Source organism: Choloepus didactylus, chromosome 3, assembly GCF_015220235.1.
Source record: "Choloepus didactylus isolate mChoDid1 chromosome 3, mChoDid1.pri, whole genome shotgun sequence".
Lineage (NCBI taxonomy): Eukaryota > Metazoa > Chordata > Mammalia > Pilosa > Megalonychidae > Choloepus > Choloepus didactylus.
The window spans coordinates 16,294,258-16,309,594 of record NC_051309.1 but is presented as its reverse complement, the minus strand read 5'-3'; the positions used below and the strand labels follow the sequence as shown (position 1 = coordinate 16,309,594).

At 38.9% G+C, this 15,337-nt stretch overlaps 1 protein-coding gene across 3 annotated transcripts in view; it reads left to right on the top strand.

Annotated features, from left to right (window-relative positions):
- The window catches only part of TAPT1 (transmembrane anterior posterior transformation 1), a 51,520-nt gene that overhangs the window by 3,241 nt on the left and 32,942 nt on the right, over positions 1–15,337 (top strand). For all 3 annotated transcript variants that reach the window (XM_037829439.1, XM_037829438.1, XM_037829440.1), the window contains exon 2: positions 4,935–5,065. In XM_037829439.1, the coding sequence (XP_037685367.1) occupies positions 4,935–5,065 (131 nt within the window). The remainder of the gene's footprint in view (positions 1–4,934; positions 5,066–15,337) is intronic.

The following is a 15,337-nucleotide window of genomic DNA, read 5'->3' as shown; positions in this document are numbered from 1 at the left end:
TTTATTTATTTATTTATTTTTTTTTTTCGCTTGTTCCCCACTTCACTCGTGTGCAGAAAATCCAGGTGGGAGAATTTCTGTATAGCCATTTTCCCGTTTAGAAGTCCAGGTCTAGCAAGTAAACTTTGGACCAAAAATTAGGCAATTTGTGTTCCTGGCTTGTTTCCGTCATTGAATTGCTTTGTAGACTATGCACAGAATGCTTGCCTAATCCATTTGTCTCTCTTTCATAACGCCACCACTAACTAGTTAGTATCTGAAGTGTGTAAGCTGATTTGTTACCGTGGAAAACCGTGAGTGAGAATGAAACAATACCTCTATAATGCTGGTGTCGGAGAATGCATAGGAGTGGGTATTGCTTGTAAAACAAAAAAGCCTAAAGATGTCGGTGAAGAAGATTGTTTCAGATTGTAATAGTGCCATGAGGTCTACTTTTTTTTTCCTTCTCTTTTAATAGCCACTCTACATTTAGAGCTTAAACTTTGGCATTACCCATCACGTTTTCATCTGTTTTCTGCCTTTAACCGTCTTTAGACTGCTTTTGTAATCTCCACAAGAGAATGAGCAGAGGCAGGGAGAAAGATTGAAACCCAGAAAAACCAATTGATCTCCTTTTTAGCAATTCCCACAGAAGATTTAGAGTGAGACAAAGGTTTTAAGTATTTGTAATCCTTATTTCCTATTATTTATGTAATTGAAAATTTAAATTCTTCTTAGAAAAATCATTTTTATTAACTAATTTTCATTTAACCAGTCTTCACCTTCTGTAGAATATGTTACGTGATTATTTCTGTGGCTCCAAACTTATCCTGATGGATTATTAGAGGCTGGCTGGTTCTGAAATTATGCTCTAGAGTCAGTTTCTCATTGCAAAGGAAAATAAGGATAATTGTCAAGTTGGCTGGTGGGAAATCATTTGGAGTAACCACAGTCCTGATGCAGATAAAATAAAATCAGCTTCCTCTCTGCCTACGAACTATTGCTCTGCTCTTAAAACTCTCAATTGCTTTACTTGTACTGTGTAAGCTAAGCAAGCACTAAAAAGTTACTTATTTTGATCTTTGACCAGTTCAGTATCTTGGCTTTTAAAACTATTCTTCAACTAATTTACCTTCCAAAATTCAGCTCTAGCAGCTCATATGTGGTTCAATTTGGAGAATACTTCTGGAAAGATGATTTATAGTTATAGCTTTGACTGTCAGATTGATATTTTCTCCCATTTTTGGTCCTTTGGGCAAAGTCACTAGGTTTTATATCAGTTTTCCGTCTGTAAATTCATGAATGTTCTACCTGTTTTTACTTTCCCAAATGTAACTGTTTATAACAGTTCTTTGAGGGTCTTGGAAATTTGAATATACTGTATAGTTTGGTGCCTTTGCTTACATTTGATTTAGGAAGATGGGATTGGTGTTGTATTGATTCCCACAAAAGCCAGTTACTAATTGGCATTATAAAAGGGTGTGCACCTGTATTTGTGTAATAAGCATAGATTTAAAATTTTAGTGTAACTTTAGTAAGGTTTTTTAAGCTTTAGGTTATTTATGACTTGGGAGCATTGCATGTTTCATAAAATTTTTCAAACAGTTAACCAGTATTACTTTCCTTTTTTTAATGGTCAGTGCTAATTTAAGAAAGATACATTTGGACATATTGCCAAACATATAAATCTATTTTTGATTATTCATTACTTTTAATTAACACTTTTTTACCCTGGGTTCTTATCTCTGAAAAAACCGTTGCAGAAGATAACATATTTTTTCTTTGGGGGGGCTGTGTATGTGTGTGAAGAAGCAGCAATTTATACTGTACTTTTTCTCACTATAAGACATTTTATTGGCTCACAGAATACTTCCATGGTAGGAGATGAATATTGATTAATGATATATTAGAGGAATTGATTTGGATTTATAGTTGGTGTCATTTCCCTTATATTAAATGTTCACATTTGATAAAGCTTTTGTTCTCCTAATACACAGGCATTTGTGGTATAATTAGTAAAATATTTCTTCTTTTAAAAGGCTTTAATGAAGTTATTTCTTCTTTATGAGAACTGAACAACTGAACTAAAATTTGTTGACAAAAAAAATTGTCAGTGTTCAGAAAATATTTTTATTATTTTACGTTGGGAAAAGATTCGCTCTTAAAATAGAAAGATAGTTATTTGGCATAACACGAGAGGGACTCTTTTGATAGGAAGATATGAAATACCACCAAAACAGGAAAAAGTTAAAGTACGCTTAGCTAAGCAGAGTTCTTGGATTGAAGAGTGGTACCCAGAGGTAAAGAACAAATAGCCTTCTTAAATAATTAACCGAATAATGTGCCCAAAATCAGGACAGATAAGTTCATATGGGTTTGTAGCTTGCTAGAGAATAATGTTTAAAAAACAGAGACAGCAAAGGCAAACAAAAACACTGAAACATAGCCATACTTCAGAAGAAGAATTTGAGTAGCATACTGCGAATTATGACAATAATCAGGAAAAGTGGGAATGGACCAGATAAAGCGCCAGGCTAACAATAGATCATTCCATAAGTCAAAGTGTTCCCCTTTCTCCTTCAGTATAAATCAAAGGGCTCTTTCCGACTTGCTGAGTCCAGATTTTAGGGCCAGGTCATCTTCTTTTGGTATGATTGTCAGATAGATTCATGATAGTTACGGCACAGGGGAGATGCTGGACTTGACGTTCAAAGATCTAGGTTCTATTCCCAGTTTACCCCTTACTTTTCTTAACTTCAGTTTCTTCATTTGCAAAATGTGATGATGTCTTAAACTTTAGAGATGGATTAGAGAGTCCAGGAAGAGAATGTTTAGGACAAAAAGAAAAGAGAAAGACAGAGAAAAGGTGACTGAGGACACCTCAGAGAGATGTAGAGAAGAGAATACCAAGAGCATCAAACCAGCAAACACCTAAGGGTCGTGTAGAGGAGGAGGAACTGCTACAGAGACTTAGGTCAGAAAAGTCTGTGATTCAAGAGAGAAGAGTGCCAGTGATGGGAAGGTGAGGGTAGAGGGAAGCCCCAGGGTCAGAGGCTGCTCAGAGACTATGATCCAGTGACCTTTGGGGTGCATAATTTAGAGACCCCAAGGATCAGTGAAAAATGATGTGTGTGGAGTCACTTCTGCTTTCTGAGTGTCCTTTCACGTCTCTCTAGTTTTTACATGAAAGTTTTGATATGTATAGACTCCAGCTGATCAAAACATTTTTTCCCCTTTCTCATTGGAAGACTGACTTAACAGAGTATGAATATAATTTTTGACCTTTGACTACTTTTGGCTGTTGTTTGCAGCTCAAAAGGCTTTCTTTCCCCTGCTTCAGACAGTAGAACAACTTCTGGTTCTAGCCAGCCTGGAAGCTTTAGCAAGTTCCTAACCAAAAGTTTTATCTTACATGGATTTGGTTATATGAATACCTTTTAATCTATCTGTTGATAGAGAGCTCGCATCTTGTATATATTGAACTCACGTGACTTCAACCATACGTGTACTGAAAAGAGAAAGCCTGCTGTCCATGGCACATTTGATGACTCTGGCTGCCCCTGCCTAGGATAGAGTAGGTGAAAGTCTGCTTTTCCCTCTGTCTGTCTCAATTCCCAGATACCTGTCATGGTTTCCCCAACTCTCCAATAGATGATGATTCTGGTATTCAAAGAAATGTTTTGTTTTGTTTTTTACATAAGCAAGCTACTTGATCTGATGCTTAAAGGAATAGCAGTCTTTACAGTGCTAGAGGTATTAAGCTGTATTGGACCCATTGAGAGATAGTAAGTCTGTTTTTAATGTATCTTTCTAAGGAATTTTCAGTGTTTTTTTGTTTCTGTTTTTTTGACTAAAAACAATTTTCCCCTTACACGCACACTTTAGATCCTAGCACTTATATAAGATGCAATTTCTTAGATAAACATAAATGAAATGAACTTTACCTCTTTGTCATTGTTTGGAGGAAACACCAATAGTACGTTTGGTTAAAGGACCACAAGGTTGGTGCAGAGCAGAGAGGACAATTTTAAACATTTTAGTATCCTAGGTTTTGGAAGAGAGTTGGGCCTACTGGAGGGGGAGAGTAGGAGGGTGTGTGTGGAGCGAGAGGTCGTTGAGGTGACCGGCTGTCAGGGCAGCGTGCTGCATTGGAAGTAATTGGCGTCAGGTATCAACGACTTGAGCTTTCACGGTGAGTCTGCCAGTTGTAGCCAGGTGGAAAGTATTTAACACCCTTTGGCCTTAGGTTTCTCATCTTTAGATGAGGAGATTGAGCTTTTCCATGAGCTCTAATAGTCCTTGACCCTGTGGATGAATTTGCTTAGGAGGTGCAGAGGAAGCAGGTGGGTGAATGGTAAGACCCAGGGAAAGGGAGGCTTTTCAGATGTGGTTGAGGTTTACTCTGTGTACTGCTATGATTATCATCATATTGGTAAGTCTTGAGATGGGAAATGACATTATTTAGACACTTCTGCCGCATTTCTGAGGCTGAACTGAGGAGAAGGAAGACGTTTCACGGATATCTGTGTAGTTTACCCAGGATAGTTCTTGGACTGAAACAATGCCTGTTAGGCGATTTGGCTCCCTTTTGACATAATCAACATCTCTGTTTTATGTATTCTTGATATTTATTCTTTTCCCCTCCTTCATCTCTTGTGTCACCACTTATAAGACCCTGAATTAGGCTCTTTCAAAAAGCTTCTCTTACTGTTCTGGGTCATGGTAATCATTCCCTTTTGTATTCCTGTGACATTTTCAGTTCATGCCACACAGAGCAGCAGTTTTTTCAAGGGTTTGCTGATTTTTCTGTGTAGTTATTCAGTTCTAGGCACAGAATTATAGATGGTTTTACTCTCCTTTTGTTTTGTATATGTATTACCTGTGGCCCCAGCTGGCATGTAAGTTCTTTGATAAATACTGTTCTTTTTGTTTTGTGTCATTTTCTTTTCCTGTAGAGCTTTCATTGTTGAGGTTCCTCAGTGCTGAACTAACAAGAGGGTACTTCCTTGAACATAATGAGGCCAAGTATACAGAAAGAAGAGAAAGAGTGTATACTTGTATGCGAATACCAAGAGAATTGGAAAAGGTACTATTTTCTTTCATTACTGGACGTGATTTTGAAAGTTATGTCAAAGTGATAATTATGGAAAAAATTGTGAAAACCTGAGTTTTTAAATATTGGAAATAATTACTTTATTGGGGAGTAGGAATTCCCACATCAGAAAAGGCTTTAAAATGTTACATTTTTGCATATAAAAAAGATCCAGTGATATAATATTAACAGATTTTTATCAAAATCTTAACTTTGTAACTTATTTAACATCCTATTTCTGTTCCTGCTCCATCCAAATAACTTTTCCCATGGAATTAATCTCCACTTCTGTGTTCTTTTAATTCTCTTCAGTTTTGTTTTACTAGAAGCAGACATTTTTTCCATTCAGTATGATAAGTTATTTAATATCAGCCCTTTTTAAAGGTTTTAGTTTCTCAGAAAGCCCAAATATTTAAAGACAGAAGTGACAGTCTCTTCAAAGAAAAAGACAATTTCTGTTTTTAACCTTCATTGAAGAAAGCATCACATTATAGGGTAAACATAGTAACAGAAGCACTAAATCTTTACGTACCTTATTCCCTTAATTGTGTACTAGCCTATAAAGACCAACTGAATGTGACAAAAGAGCTGCTTTTTCCTCTTTTGTGCTGTGGTAGAGTTGGTCAGTCTGAGCAGTTCCAAAATTTCTTGCTAACGGGAGATTTAAGAAATAATTCAGCTTTTAGCTATATTGAAGCATTATATCTTCATATTTTTATAGTAACGTAAGACTTATAATATTCTGATCATTCCGTAGGGTCATACTTTTTATTTAGTGTATATCAGCAGAATTTTGTTGGTTGGCTTTATCAGTGTATGAGAAGTATGGGCCCGGCTGGTTTGGCTGAGCTTTTTTTTTTTCCTAACAACCCATCAGTTTGGTAAAAGGAAGACATCCAGATGTTGATCAACAATTTCGGAAATGTTGGTTTACATAGGTTCTTGATGGAATGTCTCATGTTGACATTTTAGGGAGTTCTGTACTGGGAGTGATTTAGAGAACTAGTGAGCAAGCACATATTTGAGAGAGAACAACTGTATTGCCTTTGATCAAGGTTTTCTTTTAAAATGCTTTTAACCTGCTTCTCAGCGCTCACTGCGTTCCTTCCAGTTCTAAAGCAATGACGGGGAAGTGAGGACACAACAGAGACCAGCTGCAGGGACAGCCCGCGGGGACCTGTGTTCCTACACAGGGCAGGGCCAGCCTGTTGAGCTTTCACCCACCTGGTTGCAAGCCTCTGCAGGGGATTTTTTTCCCACATGTCTGAGTAGTTCCAGATTCCTATTTTTCTCTGAGAAGGACACAAAGGAATTTACCTGAAACCCACAACTAAGTTTTATGGACACAAGCAGAGTAGGAAGATGCCTGCCTGACCCCTTTTGTTACCTCTTCTGTGGCAGAAATAACGAGCAGGGGCAGCATCCACTCGTAATTCTGTAGCTCCACAGAGGCAAGCCCACTGCACACGTCCTTGTCTCTTCTTTAACAGCAGCATTGCAATGAGAAGCATCATTCCTGGGTAGATTTCTCACAGAAGTTAGTAAACATTTCATGTTTGTTACTGTGAATATAAATTGTCTTCTGGAAAACGCCCACAGGTCTTGATGAGACTTGTGCATAATACAGTGTTTTTCAAACTGGGGCCCATTACCGGACCACTAATGGGTCCCATAACCACATGGTGAGTTGTGATGAGTATTTATTTCTAATAATAGACTAGAAAAAGTTTCAGCGTCCATTGCCTGTACTGAGGGTAAGTCTTGTTCCATGAAACTTTAGCTTCATTTCTATGTATGTAAAATGTGTAAGGCCCCAAAAGCTGAATTAACACTGCTCATACACAAATTGTAACAATTTTCTAATCCTATTTGTTCTCCATGAGAGAGGCTTTGACTTTAGGCTTATTTAGGAAAATTTGATTTAGTCTCTCAGAACATTACTTTAGAAGCTTTATAGCTGAAAATCTACAAAAAAGATGGCATATTTTTCAGTCTAGAGCAATTTCCCCTTAACTTCTGTCTAAAACTAAGGAATGCATTGAGCAAAGCAGACTTAGGTTTCAGTGTAAATCTAGGCTTAAATATCTCTCATAACTGAATGAATTTGCTCTAATATCTTTAAGGCCTTTATTTCAGATCAGCCAGTGTTCACTTAAGGCTTTTATTGTAATAGTTGAGAGGCTTTTCAGGTTAATCTGAATTGGTTTTGATTGGCTTCCTTTTTGAATACCTTACTCGTTTTCTTTTCTCTTTTTTGTTAAATACTGTGATATTTTCACCTTGAATATTAAAGAGCACTTTGCTTCTACATAGATTGCAAATACTGTAAAACACATAATTAATGTTTATGCTTTAAAGTCAAGGGAAAAGTTAACTCAGTGTCTCTTACTGAACCTGTTTACTAATGTTAAAAAATTCCAGAATTTTTGTCTAATATTGTCAATGGGTAAACATCTTATATTGACATTTAATAGAATTGAATGGCTTATATATTTAAAATGGTATTTCCAGTTACTGGTACTTTTTTCACACTTGAACTTCTCATTCTAATGTATGGATATAAAATTTTGGTGTGTTTGTTTACTTTTGGTGTACATTTATTCTCTTCTACTACAAACCCCTCTTCCTGTGCCCACCCCTTGGGTTTTTGTCCCAGATCTGTTACTAGTTTCTTGTGTGGTTCACTTAACCTTTGGGGGCTTTGTTTTTCTCCGCCATTTAATCAGGAGACTGAACCATGCTTTCTCTGCACTCTGAGTTGAGAGGCAGCTTGGCAAAGTGTTTAAAGAGCATGTGCACTAAAGCCAGACTGCCAGGGTTTGAGTCTTGGCCCCACAACATTAACTGTGAGGCCTTGAGCAATTCACTTACCCCTTCCCTGTACCTTCATTTATCTCATCTATAAAATATGCATATATTAATTACATGGTAAGCCCTATATGTGTTTTAAAATATTTTGCAGTCCTTCACTTCAGCAAATTAGGGGAATGCCCTGCCTCAATAGAGCAAGAGAGATTTTTAAAAGTAAGGAGGCACAGCTGATGGGTTTCTTATCCGCAGCCTGCATGCCATTAAATGTCTCTTTGCAGTAGGGGTAGCTGTCATCTTTGGGGTGTGTACAGCAGGAGGTGATTGGGAGAGTCCTGGTTTTAAGAGTTCTCCAGCCATGTTTTTTTTTTGTTTGTTTGTTTTTTAATGCAATTTTATTGAGATATACTCACTGTATAATCCATCCAAAGTATACAATCAGTGGCTCACCGTATCGTATAGTTGTGCATTCATCACCACAATCAATTTTCAAACATTTTCATTACTCCAAAATAAAGGAAAACATACATAAAAAAATAAAAGGACACCTAAAGCATCTCCCCCCATCATTTATATAGTTTTGTCATTATTTTAGTACTCATTTGCCCACACGCTGGTTAAAAGAAGTATCGGTCACCAGGTTTTCACTGTCACACAGTCACACAATAAAAGCTATATCGTTATACAATTATCCTCAAGAATCAAGTTTTCTGGATTACCATTCAACAGATTCAGGTATTTCCTTTAGCTATTCTAATACACTAGAAACTAGAAAGAAATAGCTATATAATGCCTAAGAATAACCTTCAGATTGACTTCTCACCTCTATTTGAGATCTCTCTGCCACTGAAGGTTTATTTTGTTTTATTTCTTTTCCCCCTTTTGGTCAAGAAGTTTTTCTCAATCCCACGATGCCAGGGCCAGGCTCATCCCTGGGAGTCATGGCCCTCGCAGCCAGGGAGACTTACACCCCTGGGAGTCAGGTCCCATATAGGTGGGAGGGTAATGAGCTTGTTTGCAGAGTTGACCAGCCCTGGTTTTATCTCAAGTGACTCTCTTAATTTCACTGCTTTCCTCACTATTAAACTTGTCTTTTTAACGAGCAAGGAGAACGATTCTGTAACCCTCAGCCCTCTTGCATTGCTGGCCACAGGCAGAACGAGCCTCCACAGAAGACTGTGTGTTCTTCCCTTTCCTTTTAGCTTGGAGTAGAGCTTATCTCTTTGATGAAGGACTTGGCCACAAAGGATAACTCTCCCTACCAAGCCTCCTCGAGTCCAGCCTAAGCAAGCATACAGTATGGACTGGATGCTTGGTGAAATCAGAACGGGGGTTCCCAGTTTCCTAGAGAGGCAGTTCCCAGTGAGCAATTTCTCACTTGTTCATACACCACTTTGACTTGGCCAATTACATCCCACTTCTGCCATCCATTTCTGTATTGATATAAAAATAACGTCTATTAATTAATGGTTAGGCACCAGGCACTGTCCTAAGCACTTTAAATTTGTAAGCATTAAATGCCCCCCACAAGATCATGAGATGTAAGTGTTTCCTCCAGCTGCCCCACTGTGGCAGTCCTGTATTGACTTCCAGGAAGGTTTCGCCTTCAGCTCATGTTTCAGTGGAAGCATGTACTAAGCATGTACTGCATTTTGACCCCATAGGAACAATTTACCTTGGCCCTTATACAAAGTCATCTCCTATCCAAGGACTAATTTTGTCATCTGTGTGAATCTCAATCTGTAGTAAATAGTAAAGAATTGCTCATCATAGAATTATCTAAAATTCCCTGATATATTAAATGCTAATCTATAGAGATACAGAACACTCATTCACTGAATTATAAATTTGCTCAGTCTGTGTTTTGAGTGCTTAACTATGTTCCAGGCACTTTTGCAGTGTGGAAGTATAGAAATGAATATAAAACCCAGCTCTTAGTCTAATAGGGGATGTCAAATATGTAAATAATTGTAATAGAAGATACAAAGGCATAAGTGTCATTAAAAAGTATAAATAAAATGCTACCAAGAATTTAGAGAAGGGAAAGTTTGCTTACAAGACAAGCATGAGGAAGAGGATCAGGGCAAGATTTGTGAAGGTGATGGCAAGTAATGAGAACAGAGGTAGATTTTGTACATGTATTGTAAGACATGTATGTAAGTGCATGGGGTAGGGAGTGGGTTTGCTAGGTAGATGCAGAAGTGGGAAATTGATGGGGACGCACATGGAATGGCAAATGTACTCTGGATGGATAGGTTGGATCCAGGTTACAGAAAACTTTTAGTGGTAAGGCTAAGGAGTTTAGACTCTAGACTTTGGGATGAACCTTTTAAGTTGTATTTCTTAGGAATGCTTTTGACTGTATCTAACAAAGACACTAACTAATAGTGGCTTAAACAAGTAGGAGGCTATATTTTTGTAAGAAGTCTAGAAGTAGGAGGAGGTCTCAGTTGTTCTCGCAGATTAATGAAGCTATTATGTATTCAAGTCCTCTTTATATATGCATTTTGCCATCCTTGACATATTGGCTTTTTTGCTTGTTGCCTTTTAATAAAAAGATGACAGTTGTGATCCCAGGCTTTACATGCTGCATTATCATCAAAAATAAGGGTGACAGGTAGTGTTAACCTTTTTTGACTTTTTTTTTTTAAATAAGGAATGTAAAGCTTTCAGAGGGCCGCAGAATACCTCCTTTTATGTCTTATTGGCCAAAGTGAGTGTTCCGGTTTGCTAATGCTGCTGTTATGCAAAATACCAGAAATGGATTGGCTTTTTTAAAGGGGGTTTATTTGGTTACAAAGTTACATTACAGTCCTAAGACCATAAAAGTGTCTAAACTAAGGTACCAATAGCAGGGTGTCTTCACTGAAGGATGGCTGATGGCGTCTGGAAAACCTGTCAGCTGGGTAGGCGCATGGCTGGTGTCTGCTCCAGGGTTCTGGTTTCAAAATGGCTTTCTCCCAGGACATTCCTCTCTAAGCGCCTGGGGGTCCTGTCTTAGCATATCCCCAGGCAAACTCTGGGCTTCATCTCTTAGCTAATCATCCCTCTGTCTGCGTCTCCAAGCATGTCTAAGCGTGAGTGTCAGCAGCCTCTGGGACTGTGTGGCTCTTTTTAAAGGACTCTAGTAAACTAATCAAGACCCATGCTGAGTGGGCAGGGCCGCACCTCCATGGAAATAATCTAATCAAAATTATCCCCCACACTTGGGTGAGTCACATATCCATGGAAACAGCCTAATCCAAATATCCCACAAGACTGGATTAAAACATGTCTTTTGGAGGGACATAATATATCCAAACTGGCACAATGAATAACAGTGTTCTCCTCTTCCCCACATTCCACACCCTACCCCCAACCCCCAGCCACAAAGGAGACAAAACAATAAACATTTTGCTTTACCAACAGAGAGAGAAAAGGATTGGGAATGATTATTGGGTTAGCCACCTCAGAGGTATTTGCTTCTGAAAAAGTAATATAGCAGTCTTCAACAAGGATTGGCAATAAGAGAAGCAAGACAGATATCAAGATTTTTCTATGTGCATAGACTTTTCTATGAACTAAAATTTTCAATTGATTATTTACCTCATAAAATATCTCGTGTTTAAATGCTTCTGATTCTTATTGAGATTGTTATTAAGCCTTTCATCAAAATTACTTTTCCATGATTACATGTTTTTTAAACCTTATCTATCATAAAAGGTAGAACTTAAATGAAAATATGTTTGAGACTTTTCATTATCTTGTAATTCTATGCTTTTTGGCAATCCTTTCATTGCCACCATGCTTTGTACATTATAGGTATTTAACACATTTTTAAAAATTGAATGTAACTGCTTAATCTTAAGTGGAACTAATGTTACCAGCTACTTAATTGTTTTAAGAATCTTTTTATAAGCCTTAAAATTGTCAGGTTGAAGAGTAGTGAGTACAGAATATTGTTATTATTAGGCATAGACTATCATTACTATTGAAATGGAGAAAGGTTACTGTGACATAGTGGATATATTTGGGAACAAGCATCAACAAACTTAGCTTTCTCATCTCAGGTCTGCCAGTAAGTATTAGCTGAGTGTCCTCATAAAGTCCTTTAACCTCTTCTGGGCTTTACTTCATCTAAAATTAGAAAGTTGGACTAGGTTGTCTCCAGAGGTCTAGTAATTGATGACTCTGTGGATAAATTTGCATAAGAGGAACAAAGGAAACAGGTGGGCCAATGGAAAGGGAGTTTTTACATATCTGGTTAAGAAACTTAGTTCTACATTGGGGGACGGGGGTGTGTGAAGAACATTCATGAAAAATAAGCCAAAAAGTTATTTTCAAAATAATGAACTTAATCAAAATATCAGAATATCATAGGAAAGGTTATGCTGTTTTTCACCGTGGGGTATATGTTAAGAAGATACAGTAGCAGTAATTTGTTACACTGTTATTTCAACAAAGTAGTCCTAGGATTTCTGTGTGAAACTAATAAAGAGTACTTACTCAGACCCCTATTTGTGGCAATGATTTCTCTGGCATCCTACGCGGTTTCTAATTTAATCAGCACTTGTTTGGCGAATCATCCCTCTAACTTCTCATGGTGCAGCTCTTGTTTGTGACACACCTTTGCTCGGTTGTCCTACCATGCAGCTGCTGCAATGCAGGAAAGCCAGCGGGCATCCTTGGCAACCTCAGGTTGTGTTCCTCCTGTCCTTTCCAAGGCTTGTCACTCTGCTTGTGGCGGGGGTGACAGCAGCTTCCACGTGCCTGCTGCAGCTGCCCTGCCTTTCTTAACTTTCTCCAAGGACAGGGCCCGTTCGGCAGCACCCTCCGGCAGTGGGGCCCAGGGGTGGTGGGGAGCAGCCCAGGCCGCCAGGACCTCCTTAGCATGGTGCAGGTCCCTGCCACCTGTTGGGCACAGAGGACCCATCAGATATTTCAGGGACAAGCCAGCCAAAAACCTAGGGCTCTGCCTATTCATTGATGTATTTAAAAGACAGTTTATGAGCTTGGCACTGTGGGACTACGTTTATGTTTTTTTAATCAGTCATTAATTTCTGATTTCTGTCCCATTATCTTTGGGAACAATCTTAACTCTCTTCATCTCTATTTCTGTCATCCTGTCAGGCCACTGTGAACTCTCACTCAAGACTGTTAACTTGCCCTCTCCTCTCAGCTTATCATCAGCCTGCTATAATGCTGCTGCTGTCACTCCCTACAAACTAGATCTGAGCTTAGAAGTGTAGGAACTTAGCCTGCAGCAGCTCCCCTTGGCCGGCAGCAGCTGTCAGGCCTCTGTTCCTTCTTGTGACTCTCAAATCTGCCTGAGGCACAGCCACCCTCATGGACCATTCCTCCCACTGAACAGGAGCTCTCTGTCTTTTCTGTTGCATGCAAAATACCAAGTAAAAGTTCCTGTCTCCTGGGGTGTTGTAAAGGTCAGATAAGTGAATGGCATTCACTTACCTAGAGCAATGCTGGAGTCATTGGTCATCTCCTAGAATGTGTGAAATTCCTGGATGCGTGAATTTTAGAATTCGGATGAATAAAAAATATTTTACATAGGGATGACTTTGAAGCTGCAGTAATTGCTTTCAAAGACAATAATTTGTAAACTTTCTTGTTGATAACCCATTTCTCTTGACATTTTTCTGATAATGGATCACTACATATGGGTTTGTTGAGAATGTTTGGAACACAGGATAAAATTTTGAGCTCCTTGGCAATTAACTGAAGAACACTATTATCCTTCTTCTATAATTATATTCTGGCCCCACAGCCTACTTGGTTTCACTTGTGCACACTCTTCTCTTTATTTGGAATTCTTTCCTCTTTACCTTTCCTGGCAAAATCTGGTGCCCACCTTGTCTCCTCTTTGGGAGGACTTTGCTGACTTGCTCCTCCCAGCCCAGGCACACATTCCCCAGGGCTGCCTCTCCTCAGCTCCCCACACCCTGCACAGATCCTGTCTGGTCACCACTGTCTCCAGAGCTCAGTCACTCCTCTGGCACTTACTGCATGGTTTGTGTTTGTCCTGCTCACTAGATTATGAATTCCTTGGGGAAGTGTCATTCCTATTGGCCTCTTGTCCCCTGTGCCAGTTTGAATGTATTATGTCCCCCAAACACCATTATTTTTGATGTAATCTTGTGTGGGCAGACGTTATCAGTGTTGATTAGATTGCAATTCTTTGAGTGTTTCTTTGGAATGTGCCCCACCCAGCTGTGGGTGATGACTCTGATTGGATAATTTCCATGAAGTTGTTGCTCTGCCCATTCAGGGTGGGTCTAAGTTGAGTCACTGGAGCCATGTAAATGAACTGATGGACAAAGGGAACTCAGTGCAGCTGTGAGTGGTGTTTTGAAGAGGAGCTGCAGCCAAGAGGGATACTTAGAAGAAAGCACAGGAGCTGCAGATGAGAGTTTGAAGATGGCCATGGAAAGCAGACTCTTGCTCTGGAGAAGCTAAGAGAGGACAAATGCCCCAAGAGCAACTGAGAATGACATTTTTGAGGAACTGCAGCCTAGAGAGGAACATCCTGGGAGAAAGCCATTTTGAAACCAGAACTTTGGAGCAGACGCCAGCCATGTGCCTTCCCAGCTAACAGAGGTTTTCCAGACACCATTGGACATCCTCCAGTGAAGTTACCTGATTGCTGACATGTTACCTTGGACTCTTTATGGCCTTCAGACTGTAACTGTGTAACCAAATAAACCCCCTTTATAAAAGCCAATCCATCTCTGGTGTTTTGTATTCTGGCAGCATAAGCAAACTAGAACATCCCCCAATGTAGAATTTTGAAGGATATGCTCTCTGTTCTTACAGGAGTAGACCCAGAACTTCAAGAGGGTGGGACTAGGAAAATGAGAGGGAAACTTGGTTTTCTAAGCCTGTTTGCCCCTCCTTTCCAACTAACACTCCAAACCTGTAATGCTCAACTTGCAGGTGGTATTTGGTATTAGTAGTGGAGGAGATGGAGAATTTCCAGAAGATAGTTTGTGTAGTTCCAAGAGGCATATCCCATTTGAGCTCTGCATCACTGGGCTCCCATGACAGTCAGCATTCAGACTCAGAACCCTCTAGTGGGCACCCACATTATATTTATTTTAAAATTTCAAATGGCATTAAAAGGAAAGCAGGAGGTTTTTGTGTTTATCAAAAGGGAAACAGAGTAGCATATGACACTGATTTCATTACATTATAGTCATACCTTGTATATTTCAGGGAAAATTCTTTTAGCCATTACGTAATAATGCTTGACTACTTTATCATTTTTTTGGTCCAAATAAAAAGGAAAACATAATTACCTGTTTTATCAAGGTGCCATACAAATTAACTGAAGATGTAAAAGTACACGTTATTCTCATTAATAATATATACTGAAAGTTTTCAATTCTAATTATCACTTTCAGAGCTAGCAATAAATCTAAGTATGTGAATTTTTATGCTTTTTTAAAGTTTGATTTACTAGATGCC